The following is an 18,800-nucleotide window of genomic DNA, read 5'->3' on the forward strand; positions in this document are numbered from 1 at the left end:
ATAGTTGTTGCATTTAACTTCACACTCAATTTATTAAAAAACCCCAGAGGTCCAAGCGTATGAGTAATTGCAGCAACTTCTTTACATGCTGTTACCATATTTCAAGTGCTGTTTCTGTGAACTAAATTTAAAAAACCAACAGAAGCCAACAAACTTACATCTTTAAGATGTGACTTGTCATATGATCTTAGTAGCCCCTATGCTTTGAACTGCATTAGAGAAAAAAATTTACCAAATGGGTATTTGTGTTATCACTGACTTGAAGATGTTGTACACCTGTCTTCCAGCTCAGCCTTTAGTATTCAAATAGTTGAAACATCTGTCTTTGAAATGCAAACAGGACAGACACCCACTCAGAATAAAACCAGTTTGCACTGCCCCCCCTGTACGTGGTTCAACAGGCTCCCAGAGAGCATAGCAGAGCTAGCAGCATGAGAGCTCTGAGAGACTGCCTTATATATATGTATGGCATGAAGAGCAGAAATGTGCTTTAATTATCCTTGGAGCAGGGAATGGGTATGTGGGATACTGAAGTGCTTCTCTACTTGAGTGGAGGGAATGGAGAGGGGCCTTTCAATGCACTATGTGAGTCCTTGCAGAATGTGGGGTGGTTTCTCTCTGGTTCACTAGTATAAACAAGCGAGGTGCCAGAACTATTTTATGAAGATACACAGTGTGAGATCTGGCACTGAAGAGCCCACACACTTCTATGGATTCAACAAAGTTCAAAATGGAAAGGCTGGTATTGGCTGCAGGTGATGCTTTCTTCACCTTTCTCCAAGCGGTGCTTTCATCCACATGGCAGGATCCTTGAATGCCAGACAGCTCTTCAAAACAAAACTTGTTTAGGCAGTGTTGAGAGTAGTATTTAGAGTTTTAGCAGTTCTTCTAACTTACAGGATGTAAGGATTGTCTTCAGTTTCAGTTGTTGTACCTTCAGGTGAACATGAAATTAAGGTGAAGTTCTGCTACGTGTGTCCACATTGAATGGTGTTTGTATATCTGGAAAATACTTCTTGTAGTTGTGGAATGTTTTCTTGATGCAGAGGTCTACTTTGTGCTGGTCAGAGAGCCCCTTCCCTTTGTATGTGCCAGCTGTTGCTGTACAGCATGCTAGGTCCTGAATTGAAGAATAGGATTTTTGTTGATTTGGGGCTTTTTTTACAAAATGTCTGCTTTCAGTTCTTTGGTTTTGCTTCCAGTGCTCCCACTGATTTTTACACACATTACTGCTGGACTGTACAGTCTGATGTGGAATCCATGAACTGCTGGTCAGAAGCAGCCACTGTAAAGCCTTGGGGTGCAATTCAGTACTAGAGAGTGAAGCTTTCTGTGCAGACTGGAGATTTTTGACATGAACTGAGCTCTTCCAGCAGGAAACTATTTCACAGGAGCACACCTGCCACTAATTTGATACATGCGAAAAAGCAAATTATTTGCAGGAAGGCCTATTTTGATGCACTGAGAGACAGGGAAAAGGAGTAAATGCATATGGAGTACCATATATATCTGTGATACTGTGTGTGTAATTCCTGCAGGTGGGGAAGCTGAGGCACTGTGAAACGCTGTACAACTTGTATAGTATGGCAATAGGTGTGCTCATGCAGTGACAGCTGTTGCCTGACAGCCCCTTCCTATAAATCCTTCATCCTTCCACAAGAGGAAATGCTTTGTGCTCAACAGAACAAAGCTTGCTCCTTAGATTCCTATTCAGTGAATGTAAATTGTTGTCAGAGAGAAGCCTTGGCAAAGGCAGATGTCACTTGTGGGGTGCTGTCTTTTTGGGTAGCCCCAAGGTTGGATGTGATGCTGATGTAGTGCCATGCCATTTTCTTTTTTTGAGCTTCTCCTTGGCTTCCTGTTGGGCTGCCTGGCTGCGCTGTCTCTATTGCAGATCTCCCACTTCAGGGATGTTTCAGTAACACAAGGTCACTCTTGAGTTTATAGCCATCCAAACTTCAACAGTCTGCTACGATTTGCTACTATGCTGAACCTCTCCAACTTGTACAAGAGTAAGATCAGAGTCTGAGTCTCTTGCTGGGAAACGTTTTGAGCAGCATGCTGGAAAAGAAAATCCCTTGGAAGTTGTCATCCTCTAGGAGAGAAATGGGATTGATGAATGCCATAAAGGGAAGAGTGTAAATTGAAAAGAGCACAGTTAAATGTGAGTGAGCTTCCTCCTGGAGAGGCAAGAAACCTGGAGTTTGTTTTTCTGTGGATTGTGTGTAGTGTTTGACCCTCCGGGGGGGGGAAGCATCCGGAAGGAGTCAGCACTGCGTGCTCTTGTTCTTGCAGCTATGATAGCAGCAGGAATTGGTGGATAATTGTTTTATTAAAAATAGAGGGAGAAGCCAGCCTTGCTGATCAGCAACGGGGGGCAGGGGCCGGGTGCCTCCTTCCCCTGAAACCTACCCCTGAAATGTCACGTGAGCCAAGCAGTAGCTAATTACAGCATTTATAATGACATTAACCTTTAATCACATAGTCCATTAGTGGACTAAGAGCATTAAAAAAGTAACACCACCCCCACCAAACGCTGTCACAGTGTCCTCTGCAATTACATTTTGCCACCCCCAGGACTTCAGGCTGATGGCAGAAACTTCAGACATGCTCATGGTAAAAGATACTGTGTCAGAAACTTGTTCCCTTAGACCTTCTCTCTCTTGACAGCTGCCCTCCAGGTCAAGGGAGGATTTTCTTAGTGCTGAGTGAAAGGTAGTTTTAAAGGTCAGATTATCCATCAGTCTTGTGGGAGCCGCTGAGGTAAAGCTGACAACCGTTGTGTCTGCCTTCGTTACATACCTGTAAACCTGGCCCTGATTCTGTAAATAATGAGGTTATATTTAAAGTGCATTATGTCAGACCAGTCCCAGTGGCAGCAAACCTTTTAGTGAAAAAGCATAAAGCAAAAGAACTTTTTAACAATAAACGTCTTCCTACACTTAGCACACTAGGGTGCATAATCACCCCTCTGCATGATTTTCAGCCTAATATGTGTGGTATTGAGGAACTGGCAAGCTACTTGGCATTTGTAGAGCATCGAACAGTAGATGACTTAGTCAGTCAGTGCATCTAAATAATTATATATAAGAAATACTTGTGAAAATTAACCCCTCCATCTTACAGAAATAACCATGGCAATCTGTGTGGAGATAGCAGCTATTACTGCCCACATACAGATTGGTTTTGTTTCCCTACCTAACCCTGAGGTAAACAGAGTAACTGGCACAGAATATGAAGTGTTTTCTTTACTACTTAATGCCTTTCAGTGGATTCTGCTAACACAGTTGCACTGGCTAGTTACTCCTGCTAAACTGTAAAATAGCTCAGGAGGGAACCATTTCAGAATTGCTTGAGAGCAAGCCAGATGCATAATGCCTGCATACATAAAGTATATTTTAAAAGGAAAAAGTTAAAGCTCAGTGGGAATTGTTGGTGATCTGCCTCTCTAAGATGAAGTTTACGTTATTCCTTTATCAAATAATATTAAGGCAAGCAACTCCTCAGGATGAGAAGAGGAAAGAAAATAGGTCTGTAATAACAACAAAATACCTGTGTGGTTTTATTTTTAGTCTGTGAGGAAAATCATACAGGAGACAATACCAGATTCTTGGGCTTGTTCTCCTGGCTCTGTGGTAGTTGATCATCCAGACCTATTTTAAGCTCCTTGGCTTGTGTATTTCCTCCAGGCTTTCTAGAGGAATTTTTAGGATTTAGGTGTCTACCCTAAGTGTACCTGTATTCCGCTGGTACCTGCTTGCGCTTCAGCTCTTCTCATGGAGCAACGCGGAGCTGATGTGAAACACGACTGCAGTGTGGCTGTGAGCCCGCTCAGTCCGACCCTACAAACTCTGTGTGTTCACCAGCACCGCCACTTGGTAGTTTCCAGCATGGCTTATGTTCTGTTTTAACCTCCCAGTGAGTGTGTCGCTGAGCTTTGCATGCCCTGCAGCCAGCGGAGATGGCACACATGGATTCATCTGGATTCATCTATCCATGGCCTGCGCCTCCTGCGTGCTGCATTTATCTACCAAAGCACTATAATCCTCCTCTTTTCAGCCAGATGCTTGGCAATTAAGACACGATCTGCCCTACTTAAGGTATAAATAAGCCTTTAATGTTACTTGGGGATTACATTAGGACACGAGGGGCTCTTTTGAAGGCACAGCTTTCACACAGCGGGATTCACAGAGCAGGCTGCTCCTGCAAGATGCTCCAATAAGGGGAAAGGAATGGTTTCCCAACCACGCATAGAGAGGAGCAGCAGCTTCTGACTAGTGAGATACTAAATTGGCCTTTATCACTTGTACAAGTATGTGTGCCAAGGGTAAGCTGCCTATGTCCTTAGATCAAGCAAGTTTGTCCATGCAGGCAATAATCATCAGAAAGTTTACTGGCTTAAAGAAAAGAGATGGGAGGGAGCTGAAATACTCACTTGGAACTAGTTTCCCATCTTTGATTCCAGCAGTATTGGTGGGTGTAATATCCTGCACCTGACTGTCCTGAGTCTCCCTGGCTTGTGTGACCCATGCATCTGTGGCAGATGGCCGTGTTTTGGCCATCGCTTGCTCTTGCTTCTGACTTGCTTTGCTGTGCTTGGGTGATTGAGGGAGCTTTTGTATGTGCAGGGCACTTTTAAACCTCTGAGTTTGGGGGGAAAAAGCGAGCTGGGGAGTACCAGGTCTTGAGGTGTATTTGATGCAGTCTAAAAAAAAATCCTCTATTTACACATTTTCTACTTTAATTGAAAGTTAAATCATTGAAATGAAACAACTGAAATGGGGTGGAGTCACTGGCATTGTGCTGAATACAAGTGTACGCCCTGAGTGTACAGTACCTGCCTAGAAACTTTTACAGCTTACTGATATGATGATGTTAAGACTGTAGAGTCATTAAATGGGAGTGAAATTGTCAAATAATTTCCCCCTTCTGGGTTTCCTTGTAATACTGAATTACAGGTACTGACACCACTGCTGTTATCTCAGATGCTCCCGCAGCTGCCTGACACCACAGAGCTGAGGTCCATGCCAGGCACTGCTGTTAGGAAGAGGAAGAAAAAGATTAAATCTGTCATCATCAATTACCTGTTCTTAGCTCAGCTATTGAAGAAGTAACACATTTTTGCGTAATTTGAATATTGCATGCTGGACTTTTTACAATCCATAGTTTATCAACTTCTTTCATAGCTTGAGGCAAACATAATAAACACTTCTTTTGAGTTACAGCCCAACCTTGTCTCCACTGCAGCTGTCCATGAGTTTCCCTAGGACCCTGACCCTGTGGTCACAGGTAGGAGTTAACTTTTACAAGTGATAGGGCAAATCTGTATTGCTTTCTTTATCCTTCAGTATGCTGGGAGGAGATGTCTTGGTGGATTCGGGCTCACTGCCTTCAGGCACTTGGGGCTTGAGGCACACAGATGTGCATGTTTGTGTAGACTTTGGGCAATGTTCTTCCTGATTAGAGTAGTACAAAGAGGGGAAGAGGGAGAAGGGAAAGGTTCCTTTAAATATTTTTTTTCTTTTTTCTTTTTTTTTTTTCTTCTAATGGGGGGATGGATTTTAGTAGTGGGCAGTGGGTTTTTCTCTTGAGTCTTGCTTGTGCCTGTGCAGACCTATCCTGTCCTGCCCCGGGGCTGGCTCTGGGCGTAGCAATCCTCCGCATGTACCCCGGTGTGAGTCGCGGGATCGGTATGTACTGTAGCAGTTGTTAGTGCTTAGGAGGTGGGGGTGGGCTGGGGCGGGTTACTTACACTGCCAAAAGGACGCACCTTCAGCCTTTGAATCTTTTCTCCTTACTTTGTGTTGTTGTGTTTGGGCCAGTGGTTGCCAACACTTCATTCTCCTGCTGTCCGTATTTAAATTACCCATATTCAGACTCCTTCAGGCAGGGGAGACTATGACCAGTCTGGAAAGCTGCATATTTACTAGATCTGATAGTGGTAAAACCTGAATTTCCCCCTGCTGTCAAAGGGATGAGAAGGGTGGTGTACTGGAGAGAGCAAGAGTAAACATAACTGTGCTCAGCTGGTACCAACAGTAGGCTTTACTTCCTGGGAGGACTGTCCTTTCTTGCAGCATTTTGTTATCTTGCTGAAGATGCCGAATGTGCGGAAAATCGGGAGCACTTTGCCCTTTTTGTCCATTTTTTGAACTTTGAGCAGTTGGTCAGGATTGATTATCAACCCAGGTAGCTAATTGCACTGCTTCTCATTTCACTGAACAGAGGTGCTGTGGCCAGAGTCTCCAGGACAAGACCTGTCAAGTAAAACAGTTGAGGTGGAAGCTAGGAGTTTACCTATGGAGCTGAGTGAGAAGGGAGGTGTGGAGAACAATGGATTTGTTCAAAATGAGGCTTTTGAGGACAAGGAGACGGACACCAGTAGTGAAGAAGAAATGCCAAAACCGTGCAGTGTTGATGTGGACCCTGTGGCTGTGGAGGAGACACTATTGAAGCCTTATGCTGGGATGCCAAAGGAAGTCTTGCTGCAGTTCTCCAGCCAAGCCTGCTACAGAGTCACCAGGGAGATCCTCTTCTGGCTCATAATTGCTGGTTCCATTGCGCTTGTGTGTGCTACCATTGCGATCATCGCTCTCTCTCCAAGGTGCCTTGACTGGTGGCAGGCTAGTCCTATTTATCAGATCTATCCTCGTTCCTTCAAGGACAGCAACATGGATGGGAATGGGGATCTGAAAGGTGGGTCAGTTTTCATTCTTGCTGTGTGCAGAGCTGTGTAACAGTTGTCTGTGTACAAGTGTATATAAAAAGCAAAGCCAATAAGAGAGTACAGTCCAATAGACAAAGCCACCCTAATGGAGAGAAGTAAGAAAAGTTGTCTGACAACGTTAATGGCAACTCACATTGTCGTGAATAAATCCAGGAGTTGCTTGCTCAAGTTAAGTCTGAGCCTGGAGTTAGAAGGGAGGTTGGAAATGGTGCTGAGAGCAAGCAGCAGCACAGCTGCCATTGGAGTCAGATACCTCCACGAAACTGAGGTCAGTCAGGAGCACTTGGTCATGTTTGATTGGCTGCTTTTCCTAAGGAAAACTAAAACTGACAAAGAGGGGAGAAAAATGTGTTACTTCTTGTTTTCTTCATGGTCTAGGTGTTATCAGCTCATAAGAATGTGTGGAGATGGGGCACCCAGTAGCAAGGAGGCAATGCCTCTTACCAGTAGCTGAGCTGAGACTGCCCTGCAGAAAGAGAAGGCACAACACCAAAATGGACGATGCATTTCTAAACAAGAAGTGATAGCCACACTGTACAGTACTGGGAAGTGAAGGGCAGAAACTGTTTCTGTAGTTGCACACCAGTGGTAACATGTCAGGAGGATAAAGGAACCTGTGTGCCATCTTTGAGAGCCCATGGCCAACTCAATTAAACAAAAATCTTTTGTCTTTTCTGAACAGATGATGTCCTTTTCTTTTTAAATAGGTATCCAAGAAAAACTGGACCATATTACATATTTGAATATAAAAACCGTCTGGATCACCTCTTTCTTTAAGTCCCCTTTAAAAGATCTTGGATATGGAGCTGAAGACTTCTATGACATTGATCCCATTTTTGGATCAATGAGAGATTTTGAGAATCTGATTGCAGCCATACATGAGAGAGGTAAGCTGCATCTCCAAGCAAAGTAACTCTATTCAAAAGAGGGACCTTCTAGTGCAAGGTTGTAATGTGAGACTTGAGTTTGTGCACCTGGCAATCCCCCCATGGTGGCATTGAGCAGGAGCAGATGGAGGTGGCAGCAAAGGGTACAAGGCAGCTCCACAGCTCCGTGAGCTCCGTGGTTGCTGTTTCCTGCCCTTCAGCTCTGGGGCAATGCTGGGAGCAGGACAGAGGGCACAGGGAGCTACAGCAGCAGCACAGGGCAGCTGCATGTCCTCTGCAAGGAGGATGTTTGTGGGTGGTGGGCTGGCACCTCTCCATGCTCCCTCAGGCATGTCTTACGGGCATTGAAAGGCTGGGATCAAGCAGAGGTGCAGTTCTGTCTGACTGAACACGAGGGAACACACGCTTCCTTCCTGCCCTTGCACCCTTGCTTTGGTGCGTTCATGCCTCAGACCAAATGTTTGCTCAGGTGTTTCTCCTTACAGCTGTTGAGCTGAGTGGAAAATGATTTGCCAGCCTGAAATGTTTGAGGTTCCAGTAAAATGTCTGGTCTTCAGGAAGGGTGATGAAGAATGTGTGTTCACTGATGCTAGACTGGTGAAGTACCTTTCCCACCTGTGAGGTGTGAGACAGATGTTGAAGTCAGAGTTAGTGGAAGTGGCTCATAACAGCAGAAATCTGTTCTGATTTTTCTCTTCACCCTTCTTTCCCTCCCAAGCTGTGTTCCAGCTACTTGCAAACTCCAGTTAGTCTAACTGTTTTGGTAGTCTGGTATTTTTTGGGTTTTTTTTTTTGTTTGTTTGTTTTTTGCCTCTCTCCTTCACCAGACCTCTGGCATGGAAGATGGCCAAATACCTCTGATACTGCATTCAGAAAAATTATTAACGTTGTTTTAAAAGGCTAAATGTAATGTTGTAGTTTGGGGTTTTATTAATGTGGGGTTTTGTTGGTTGGTTGGATTTTTTATGTTTTTGATTTTATTTTTAAGGGCTAAAGGTGATAATGGATTTAATACCAAACCACACAAGTGACAAACACCGGTGGTTTCAGCTGAGCCGCAATCGGACTGGGAAGTACACAGACTACTACATCTGGCAGGACTGCACGCAGGCTGCTGGCTCAGTCATTCCTCCCAACAACTGGGTAAACATGGGAAGGGACACATGCACATCCCGAGCTGGATGCCACAGAGCAAAAGCAGCTGTAACATGATTGTCCCAGTGTACATGGGGTTTTAAATGCCTGGTGAGAGGTACAAACTGATGTTACTACGTGAGCTAGTGCAGATTAAGATTTAAATGAGGTTGGGGGGTCAGGGGAAAAGTTCCTACTTCAAGTGGAATTTTAAAAATTAATTTTGTTTCTTCACCTTCACCTTCTTCATTCATGAAACAAACACACACAAAAAAAGGCTGTGCACGAGTTGTTCACACGTGCCCCCGTCTGTGTATGGGTATTTTGCTCTACAAACTGTGTGTCAGCTCCTCTGAAATCACGGTGGGGAAGGAAACAAAGCAATGTGATCTTGGCTTTTTTCCTTTTTCCTGTAAAGTGATCAGGCCAGAAGATGTGTTGCCTGTTTCAAATAGGTTTATTTTAGATTTGAACTGGTGGGAGCATGATTAGGAACTTGTATATTCTAAAAACTCAAGGTGGAATTAATACTTTGTATGAGTTAGTGTAATTTCTCTTTAGAGTCTTAAGAGCTATCTTAGCTTTTGGAAATTTTTATTACAGAGATGGTGATAAAGTTTAACATTTTTAAGATGTTGACTGTTGTTTGCATTTCAAAGGGATAATATTGGATTGCAGAAAGCTCTAAGTTAACTAAAGCTATTTTTAATAAGCTTTAGGAGAAGCAATTCCAAAATAAATGCTCCCACCCATGTTTTCCCCTCTATTCCAGATAATTCCCAATGAAAGTTAACTTAATAAAAAACCTTTAAAACCTACAATGCTGAACAAGAAATACATGTGGCAAAGCACAACTAAAGGGAGAGCAACTAGTGGGAAAAAGAAATTATAAGTACCAAAATCTGCTCAAAATGTAGTCCATTGATTAGGCACTTTGTGCTTTATTTTATGCTTGTAGTGCCCCACATTTTAATGTCTGCACAGGAGGAAATGTTTGTTAAATTAGTAGTTCTGATTATCTCCCTCCCTTGGATGAGCAGGTGAGTGTCTTTGGGAATTCCAGCTGGCAGTTTGACGACGTGAGAAAGCAATGTTATTTCCATCAGTTTGGGAAGGAACAGCCTGACCTAAATTTTCGCAACCTTGCTGTCCAACAAGAAATCCAGGTGAGTATGAAGTATGAAACCCACTGCTGCTGAGCCAACAGCAAAGCAGCTCTTGCACTGAAGCCTGTGCAGACTGACTTACCCAAGTGCAGAGAAGTTTTTATCTCTGTTGATACAGAGCGCTGTTAATTAGCCCAGCAAATGGGGGGATGGCACCTTGTTTTAGCAGAGAGGTGTTTGCATTTCCAGGAAAGCAGAGGCAATGCAGATTCGAATTACAAGGAATGCCTGGGATTGTAGATAAAGGGGAGATAGTGAGTTTCAATCTGTCTGCATGTCTGACGACTTTCCAGGTGAAAAATGAGTGTTTTCACAGTGAGAGTGGTGGTGGTGGTGTCCCAGCAGAAAATGTGGAATTCATTAAGATATAGGGATGTGGGCCTGAACACGGGGAGCCTGACAACTGCTGCTTCTTTTCCCCCCTTCCTTTAAGTTATCCCTCAGCAGGTAGCACAGCTACTTCAAGTGTTTAAGTCACTCCTTAAGCATTTGCTACTTTGTACTGTTGAATTGTGGTGCATTTCTTTGGCGCTGGTCTTCACAGCTGCCCAGTCCTCCTGGGATGGTCTCCGTGGGGCCTCTCCCCTCCCCAAGTGGGTACTACATGAGCTCGAAGAAAGAAAACACTTCTGGCCATACTTTTTAACTCAAATATGAAATGAGACTGCTTTTGAGACTGGTCCTTGAAGAACTCCGCCAGAAACCTCTCTGTGTCTTGATACTTCCCTTAATTCCACATCTTGCCATTTGCACTTTTTTTTTCTCATAGCATGGCACATGCTTTTTATTAGTCCTAATTAATTTTTCAAAATGGTACTTGGATTATTGAAACTCCAATAGCAAAGAGATGCTGCATTTCCTACATTTCCTATGCAAAAAAAAAAAAAAAAAAAAAAAGAAGAATACATAAAAGCTGGAAGTTTGGCTTGGTAACACCAACCTTTGGTAAATGTGTATGAACATCATGTTAAAGAATAATCTTTGTCTAGTATTTTAATTCAAAATCCTGTTCCAGAAGGTTGGGAGGACTGAGCAGGAAGCAAATGGACTTTTGCAGAGAAGCTCAAGTCTTTGGGCACCCAAGAACAGCCAAACTCAGCCACCAGCATGTTGTGGCTTTCACATGTGCATAGACGTAGGTTGGTGCCAGTGAGAACCACGTCAGTGCTTGATGTTTGCAGTGCTGATACCCAGGGTTGCCTTTGTGCTGAGCACAGGTATAAGCATGAACATTTTTGGGTAGGTTCAGTATTGGACAGGCACTGTATTGAGAGCTGATGCTTTCACAGTGGTGCTACCAGAAAGTGCAGCTCAGTGAGGCTGAGTCTTTATTTGCCAAACAAAACTCTGTACAGCTTGAGTGTGGACTAATTCTACTCCAGCCTGTTCAGACAAGTGTTCTTCATACATTTAAAAAAAGGCAATTCAATAGACATCTTTAAAAATATATAAAAAATGTTTTTTTCCTCAGATGAAGACGAGTATCACATCTAAAAGGACATTTGCTGAAACCACTCGAGGGACTGAACTTTGGAGGTTTTTGTTAAAACTAGGGCAATTAAAACTGTAGTAATATGATAGTTACTGAGGTAGGAGATAATTTTACTGATAGTGACGAATGTTGGAATTTGATAATGAAATTTCAAATAAATAGCATTTGTAATTGTTGGATAATAATTTTTCGTGTTCCTGCAAATCAACAAGTAAGTCGGAAAATAAAGCTAAAAAAATTACACCAGTCAAATAAGAGAGAACAAATGTTTCAAGAGCTCTATTGTGTAAAAGAAAATTGGTGGCACAAGGTTTGTGCAGAACAACATATTCCTGTATATTTGAATCAATGTGTTCTAATTGTGTGCAGCCATGACAAGTGTTTATCAACAACAGCACTTAGCATGAGCCCAACTGTGTTGATGAATGAGATTAGAAACTGCTTTTAGCGAGTCATGCCCTGGCTTTGGTCTTCTGAATTATGGGAGAAGTTACAGACCAGTCTGTTTCTTTTTTGTACTGAGTGAAATAATAAGACATACTTTATTTAACTATTAATTTGACCTTAGATCAATGTGATTCACTTTAGCTTCTAGAAAAATTTGAAGTACAAATTAAAAAATTAATTGTTATGTATTAACACCTCCTTACAAGTTTAGTTTTCTTTTTAAGGGTATACTATTTTAAATGGGGTGGGCTCACTCGGACTTTTCAATTTTTACCTTTGTCTAGGATATTATAAAATTTTGGCTCGGCAAAGGAGTTGATGGATTTAGTTTGGGCGCTGTTAAATTTCTCTTAGAAGCAACACATCTCCGAGATGAGCCTCCAGTGAACAAGTCTCAGAATGGAGTAATGTATATGTTCTGTCTTTGCTTTCTTTCCTGCATTTCCTACAGAGAAAAGAGTGTCTGGTTTGACTCTTTTGGGGCTTAATTGTGGCTGTAGGAAAATCAGGTCAGCCACGTCCCTTGGAAGGCAGGTGGGTCTTGAGCACTCTGCAGAGAGAGCACTCACCAGAAAGAAGCCCCAGTAAGAACTGGAACAAAACTAAAAACCACTGGTATAGGTAGCTTGTCACAGTGAGAGGTGACCAAGGCATGTTCACCGTTGTTTATGCTATTTGCTTTTGCTCTGATAACAAACTTGGTGACATTCCCAGATAGTGCTAGCACTAAGACATTGTTCTGTGGAGCTGGTGATCACAGACAGCTGGTCAGCTCCAACATGGTGGTGGTGTTGGGCTACCTTACCAAGGTATTGTCCATCTTTCCAGCCTTCTGTGAGGCCACAGCACCTGCTGTGCTCACTGCTCCAGATGGGCTCTGTTGGCTAGTGCTGTGGGTGGGCTTTCCCTGCTGAAGGATGGGATCCAAAATTACCAGTCCTCTGCTACTCTAGAGTTCCTTGAGTGCAGTTCAGCTCTGTGCTGTTAGTGTTAGCATGCTGAACTCATGTCCGTAAAAATTTGTGGGCTGGTGCACTCTCAGGAAAGGATGGGAAGAATTTGGAGAATTCTGGAACCTAAAATATTGGTCAACTAATGTGAAATACTATACCCTGCTTTAAGGAGAGTATCACAGCCTATTCCCAGCTCTACCATGACTACACGACCACGCAAGTTGGTTTGCATGACATCATCCGTGGCTTCCGTCACACCATGAATCAGTTCAGTACAGAGCCTGGCAGATACAGGTAACCAGCACAGCTGGCCAGTTTTTCTCTAATATTCCTCACCCTCTTGCTAGCAATAAAAAAATAAATGTTTTTTTAATAGCATAATATGCCGTAGAAATGCAAATCCTCCAATGCAGATAGCAGTGCATAGGCTGTATTGTCTCTTCCCCAGTGTGTGCAGAAAGGAAAGGAGATGGCCCTGTTAGGTCTGCTCCATCTATGGACTCTACAAAGCTGAGCAGAAAAGGGAACCTTTCTAACACAGAGATGTTGCAATTCATCAGCTCCGTACCTGATTTATTGTATAGTTTAAATAGTGTAGTTCAAGTGAGACACACAGAGAGTGTTAGAATCACAGAATGGTGGAATTTGGAAGGGACCTCCTGAAGTTCTCTGGTCCAAACCCCCTGCTCATTAGGGCCACCTGAAGCCAATTGCCCAGGAATTTGTCCAGATGGCTTTGGAACATTTCCAGTAGTGGAGACTCTACAACCTCTCTGGGAAACCAGTGCCAGGGCTCAGTCGCCCTCACAGTGGAAAAGTTTTCTGATGTTCATAGGGAAACACATTTCCTGTGTTTCAGTTTGTACCCATTGCCTCTGGCCCTGGCACTGGGCACCACTGAAAAGAGCCTGGCTCTGCCACCTTTGCACCCTCCCTTCATGTATTTACATACATGGATGAGATCCCCCTGAGGCTCCCCTTCCCCCGGCTGAGCATCCCCACCTCTCAGCCTTTCCTCCTGGGAGAGATGTTTCAGTCCCTAATGGCCTTAGTGGCAGGGAAAAGGGGAAGGATTACCTCCCTCACTTCTGGCAGCACTCCTCCTAACGCAGCCCAGGATGCCATGAGCCACCTGCAAGGGCACATGGATGGCTCATGGTCAACTTGGGGGACCCCCAGGTCCTTTTCTGTGAAGGAAAGCATGGAAATTGCTGGAATGGATTGTGTGGCTGTGGATTCAGAAAGATATGACCTCAGTCAGATACTTTAGCCTTGTGTTGACTCTTGTAGATTTTTCTCCACCAATTTCCAAGAAGTATTTCTCCTTGATTCCTTGTGTACTTTCCAAAATATTGTTTCTCTATATTAATCTTTTTCTGATGGGGAGGGGGAAATTAACGTAATTCTTAATGCTCTGTGTCCAACCATTTCTAGCTTTATTCTGTTCTGTGTAATGAAAAATAAGCCAAAAAAGCTATTTGTGTACTACTTTGTAGATTTATGAGTACTGATGATGATGAAAAGGAAGACATTGAAGCAACAATGATGTATTATGGAATGACTTTTATCCAAGAAGCAGATTTTCCCCTCAATTTCAACCTAATTAACATGAAAAATCTATCGGGCAACAGCATTTTTGAAGCTGTCGACTTGTGGATGAAAAACATGCCTGCAGGAAAATGGCCAAACTGGGCAGTAAGAGTTCTAGACCAACTCTCATAGGAAGAGCTTGTTCCTGTAGGTGACAGAAACCATACAAATGCTGATTTCAGTGGGATCAGCAGCATCCTGAGCTTGTGGCTGAGCTACAGTCCCTGTCCTTGTGAAAACTTCCAGCTGCTGTAGTTGGAGTCCTTGGCACTGTCCGGCTCTCCTGCCCATCAGTAATAGTACCACTCCCCATGCAAGGATGACAGAAGGGAATTTATGATCATGCCTCTCCCTCAGTGTCTCCAATGGCTGAAACACCAGTGAGAATGGAATTGGGATAATTATCTTTGACCATAAACTGACTCACTGCAATAGATTGTTGAACCGATCCAGGGCCAGGGCAGAGAAGGCAGTGGAGGGCAGTTAACATAAAACATTGCTCCTTTTTCCTAGGAAGCATGTTTGGAATGTCCAAGGGATTTTTTCAAAGCAAGCAGAGCGGTCCTCACACAGCAGAAAAAATAGCAGGGACCTGTAAGCAGGGAGAGTTGTTATTTGTCATCTCTTCCTTACTTCTGCCTCATGTGCTGCTGGCAGGACTTCTGTGTATTAAATTTTTTGTGACAGAAGTTTGTAGTGGCACCAAGGTAAACATAATGGACCTCACAGCCCTGGAAGGGAAAGAAAACCCCCAAAATATTTACTACCTTTGTTAAATTAGTTAATTTCACATAGACATGAAATCTTGTAACGTGTTTAACAGAATGTTTTCGTCAGGTTGGAAGCCCTAACGCTGCGCGGATTTCAACTCGGATTGGGAAGGAGTACGTCAATGTCATGAACATGCTGCTCTTAACCCTCCCTGGTACTCCTGTAACTTACTATGGTGAAGAAATAGGCATGGAGAACATTGTGTCAGAAAATGTAAGCGAAGAACGTGTAAACTCTGGTCCTGTTGTTGTTTAGTTCCAAGTAACAGAATATTCAAAAATACAAGAACTTCTGTTTTGTTAACCAAACCCAGTCTTCCTCACTGCTTAAATGGTTTTCCATGTTCCTCATGGCAAACCACTGTACAGCATGTAGAAATGGCCAGGCCAGAGACCAGAACCAAGGCCTTGATGTGTATCTGAACTGGTAGACTTCAGTTATGGATCCTGATTTCTGTCCTTCTCCAGATCAGTCTTGCATGGTTTGCTGCAGCGTTGCTTCAGCAGAAAGGACAGCAAGTGGTTAGGAGAGGTGTGCTGCAGTCATATGAGGGAAGAGGACCTGAGTCATCTCCTTCCTCCCATGGAATTGCCCTCATCATTACGTCCAAGTCCATTATTTCCTGGCTGTGATTTAAAGGAAGTCATGGTTCTGATTCTGTCCAAGCCATGGCTGTCATGAGTGTGCCCAAGCTCAGAAGAAGGGATCTGCACAAAGGGGAGGCTGCCTGGCAGCAGGCAGAAGTGGCTTTTGGTTGTCATGCATACTCTGTCCCAAAAGGGAACAGCTCATCTCTGCCTCTCCTGACCGTATTTGAGCACCATGAGAACATGGTTCTATGGCAGATGCCGGTTTCCCTGTGGAAAGCCTCTGTTAAGGAATGAGGCAGCCTCTAACAGTGTTAGGAAATGGCATGGGCTAGCTTTGTATCAAAGGGAAAGAGGTACTTGAAGCACAGGATCATCTCCAGGGTTGTCTGATTCTGATGTGAGGAAATGATTCTCTGATTTAAAAGGAAATCTCATTTCCTCTGAGAAACCCCTAGGTCAAAGTATCCCCTGCATTTTCTTGCTGCTGCCGATTACTGCTGACAGAGTGATTCTCTTAAGAAAAGTGGCTCACCCTGAGCTCCTCAGGGTTCACTCTCTTTTAGTGGCTACCCTGTGGCTCACGGCTTTGGAACAATGCAAACCCACCCTTCACTCAGACTGGAGAGGAAGGTTCCCTGATTAATGGGTGTCTTAGGAAGATGGAGAGTATTTGCTCAGGATGATATAGTCTATAGCCCCAGCATTTAAAACACTGCAGGAGATGCTGAAAGAGGTAAAGATGAGAGGCAGTGTTACCAGTGTTGAAAACTTAAGATTTTTTTCCCCCTGCTTTTCAGAATATGCTAAAAAGGAGAAACCCATTATTTATAATGTCACAAAGCAAAGTGACAATTTCTTTTGTTAGGCTGCTGTTCTGACAGATTGTATTGAAAAGTGTCCTTTATATGAAAAACAGTTTTCATGGAAAACAAACATTCAAAGTATGTGCAAAATATTTTATGCCCTCTTATATCATTAAATTTAAGTGTCAGATCTTTTGGCAGCTCTTCAATAACAATGAGGAAGCTTTTTCAGAATTTTTTCTGATTTCTTCAAAATGAGAACTTCAGACTTTTTTTACATCGACACTTTTTAATCAGCTAAAAGCCAGTTTTCAATAGTTTTGCACTTGGAAATAATAATTTTACCTTTCTAACACAAACAGTCCTGTCAAAATTGTACCCCTTGCAAATGTAAGCTTGAAAAGTTCTGGGGTGAAAAGTGCAATAGTTACAAAAGAACAGACCCCAAACAGCACTTACTTGTTGTTCACTGTTATTTTAACAACACCTCTTCTAAGGACTCATTACCTCACATATTCACTCACTGCATGTCTAGATATTTATCAGAATATCCTGGCTGTCATCAGTAAACTTTTATCCAACCATCTGTTGCAAAGGATGACAACTCCAGCAAGAGTCATTTGGGAATTCCATGTTTTACCCAGAGATGCTGTATCTGAGATGATCCACTCCTCTCCATTTCAGGAACTGTCTTGGTTCTCATTTTCTCCTTAGATTTGGACCACAATTACATCCTCATGAAATTTTAACGTAAACCACAGGAAGCAATACTGAAATTGTGTTAATTTGGGAGATGTGAGAACGTGCTATTCAAAGAATAATTTTTAATATGCTAATCACCACTTTATTTTCTAGGTGACCCTCCCAGAGAAATCCCCCATGCAGTGGGATGGAGAAGTTAATGCTGGTTTTACTGAAGGCAACAGCAGCTGGTTACCTGTTAACTCTGACTACCAAAGTGTAAATGTGGAAGTAGGTATCTACAGATGTGACAAACTAATGGTCTACAGATATTTTAATTTATCTGTTTTGCTCTGGTTTCCTTTTAGTAGTGGGCACTGGCAATAAGAACAAACTTAAGGGAAAAAAAAAAGCACTGAATCCTCACAAGTTTTATTAGAAAAGGAAATCCTTGCACAACAAGGAGCCTACTTTATCTATATTAATTTAAGCAGAGCAACTACAATTATGATGTTGATGTGGCAATTTGGCTCTTTAACGTCCTTTTAATCCTTTTGATATTAAATTGAAAACTGGTCTCTTTTTCCCCCCATTTCTATTGCTAAAGAACACACTGGCTTTGTAACGAGAACTTAACCTAGACCAACTCTAACATAAGCAGAGCAGAGAATCAAACAGATTTTGCAGAGCTACAGTGCTGACCAAAATTAAAGGCAGAAAAAAAAAATCTAAGATAGCAGAAATATAAAACATGAAATAAACTGCAGTGACTGCAGTAGACTGGACTCAATGAAAAAGATTCAGTGTCAAGCTTTCAATGGCTGTGGCTTTCTCCTGAATCAACAGTACGAAAAGGAAGCTGTGGGAGGAAGCAATCACATTAGTGCTGGGGAACTGTTATGCCTAATAACCTCTGTCTCTGCCACTCCACACATGCCAAGGAAGTGCATGAGAAAAAGCAGTTTTTCAGTGAAATTTGCAGACAGATTTGAAGAGGGATAATTGTCAGCATGGAATTCCGATAGGCACGTTCTCAGCAGACTGAGTGGATGTGAGGAGGGAGTCGTATTCCCCCCTGCAGTGCCAAGGACTGACCCTGTTGGTGCTGACTATTGCAGGTCCAGAGCACCTTGTCCAACTCAACCCTGAGTCTGTACAGAGCGCTGACCTCGCTGCGGAACAATGAGCTCCCCATGAACCGAGGGTGGATGTGCCACATCTGGAATGACAGTGATGTGTTTGCCTATGTGAGGGAGATGGATGGGTTAGACAGAGTCTTCATGATGGTGCTCAACTTTGGCCAGGAGTCAACAGTAGACCTGAAGGCCGTAGTTCCTAACCTTCCCTCTGAAGCTGTTATAAGACTCAGTACTCATTTCAGCAATGCTGGTGAAGTGGTCAATACCAAACTAATTAAAACTGAAATGGGAGAAGGCCTGGTCCTTGAATATAAAACAACAAAGCCTGTTCATACTATGGAAGCTTTTCAAGGGAAGTGTTTTGTGGCAGAAAAAGCTTGTTATTCCAAGGCCTTTGATTTACTCTACATGAACTGTTAA

The 18,800-nt window shown here is 43.0% G+C and overlaps 1 protein-coding gene across 1 annotated transcript; it reads left to right on the plus strand.

The window, feature by feature from the left end:
* Nucleotides 1-6,278: 6,278 nt before the first annotated feature.
* On the plus strand, nt 6,279-18,800 carry SLC3A1 (solute carrier family 3 member 1; the record flags this gene model as incomplete). Its single annotated transcript, XM_082302432.1, has 10 exons — nt 6,279-6,696; nt 7,435-7,614; nt 8,603-8,757; nt 9,789-9,914; nt 12,138-12,257; nt 12,976-13,100; nt 14,303-14,501; nt 15,234-15,380; nt 17,416-17,532; nt 18,360-18,800. Exons 1-10 carry the CDS (start codon nt 6,300-6,302, stop codon nt 18,798-18,800), a joined length of 2,007 nt encoding a protein of 668 aa, XP_082158558.1. The 5' UTR covers nt 6,279-6,299.

This window comes from Coloeus monedula (genome assembly GCF_965178545.1).
Source record: "Coloeus monedula genome assembly, chromosome: 2".
Taxonomy (NCBI): Eukaryota; Metazoa; Chordata; class Aves; order Passeriformes; family Corvidae; genus Coloeus; species Coloeus monedula.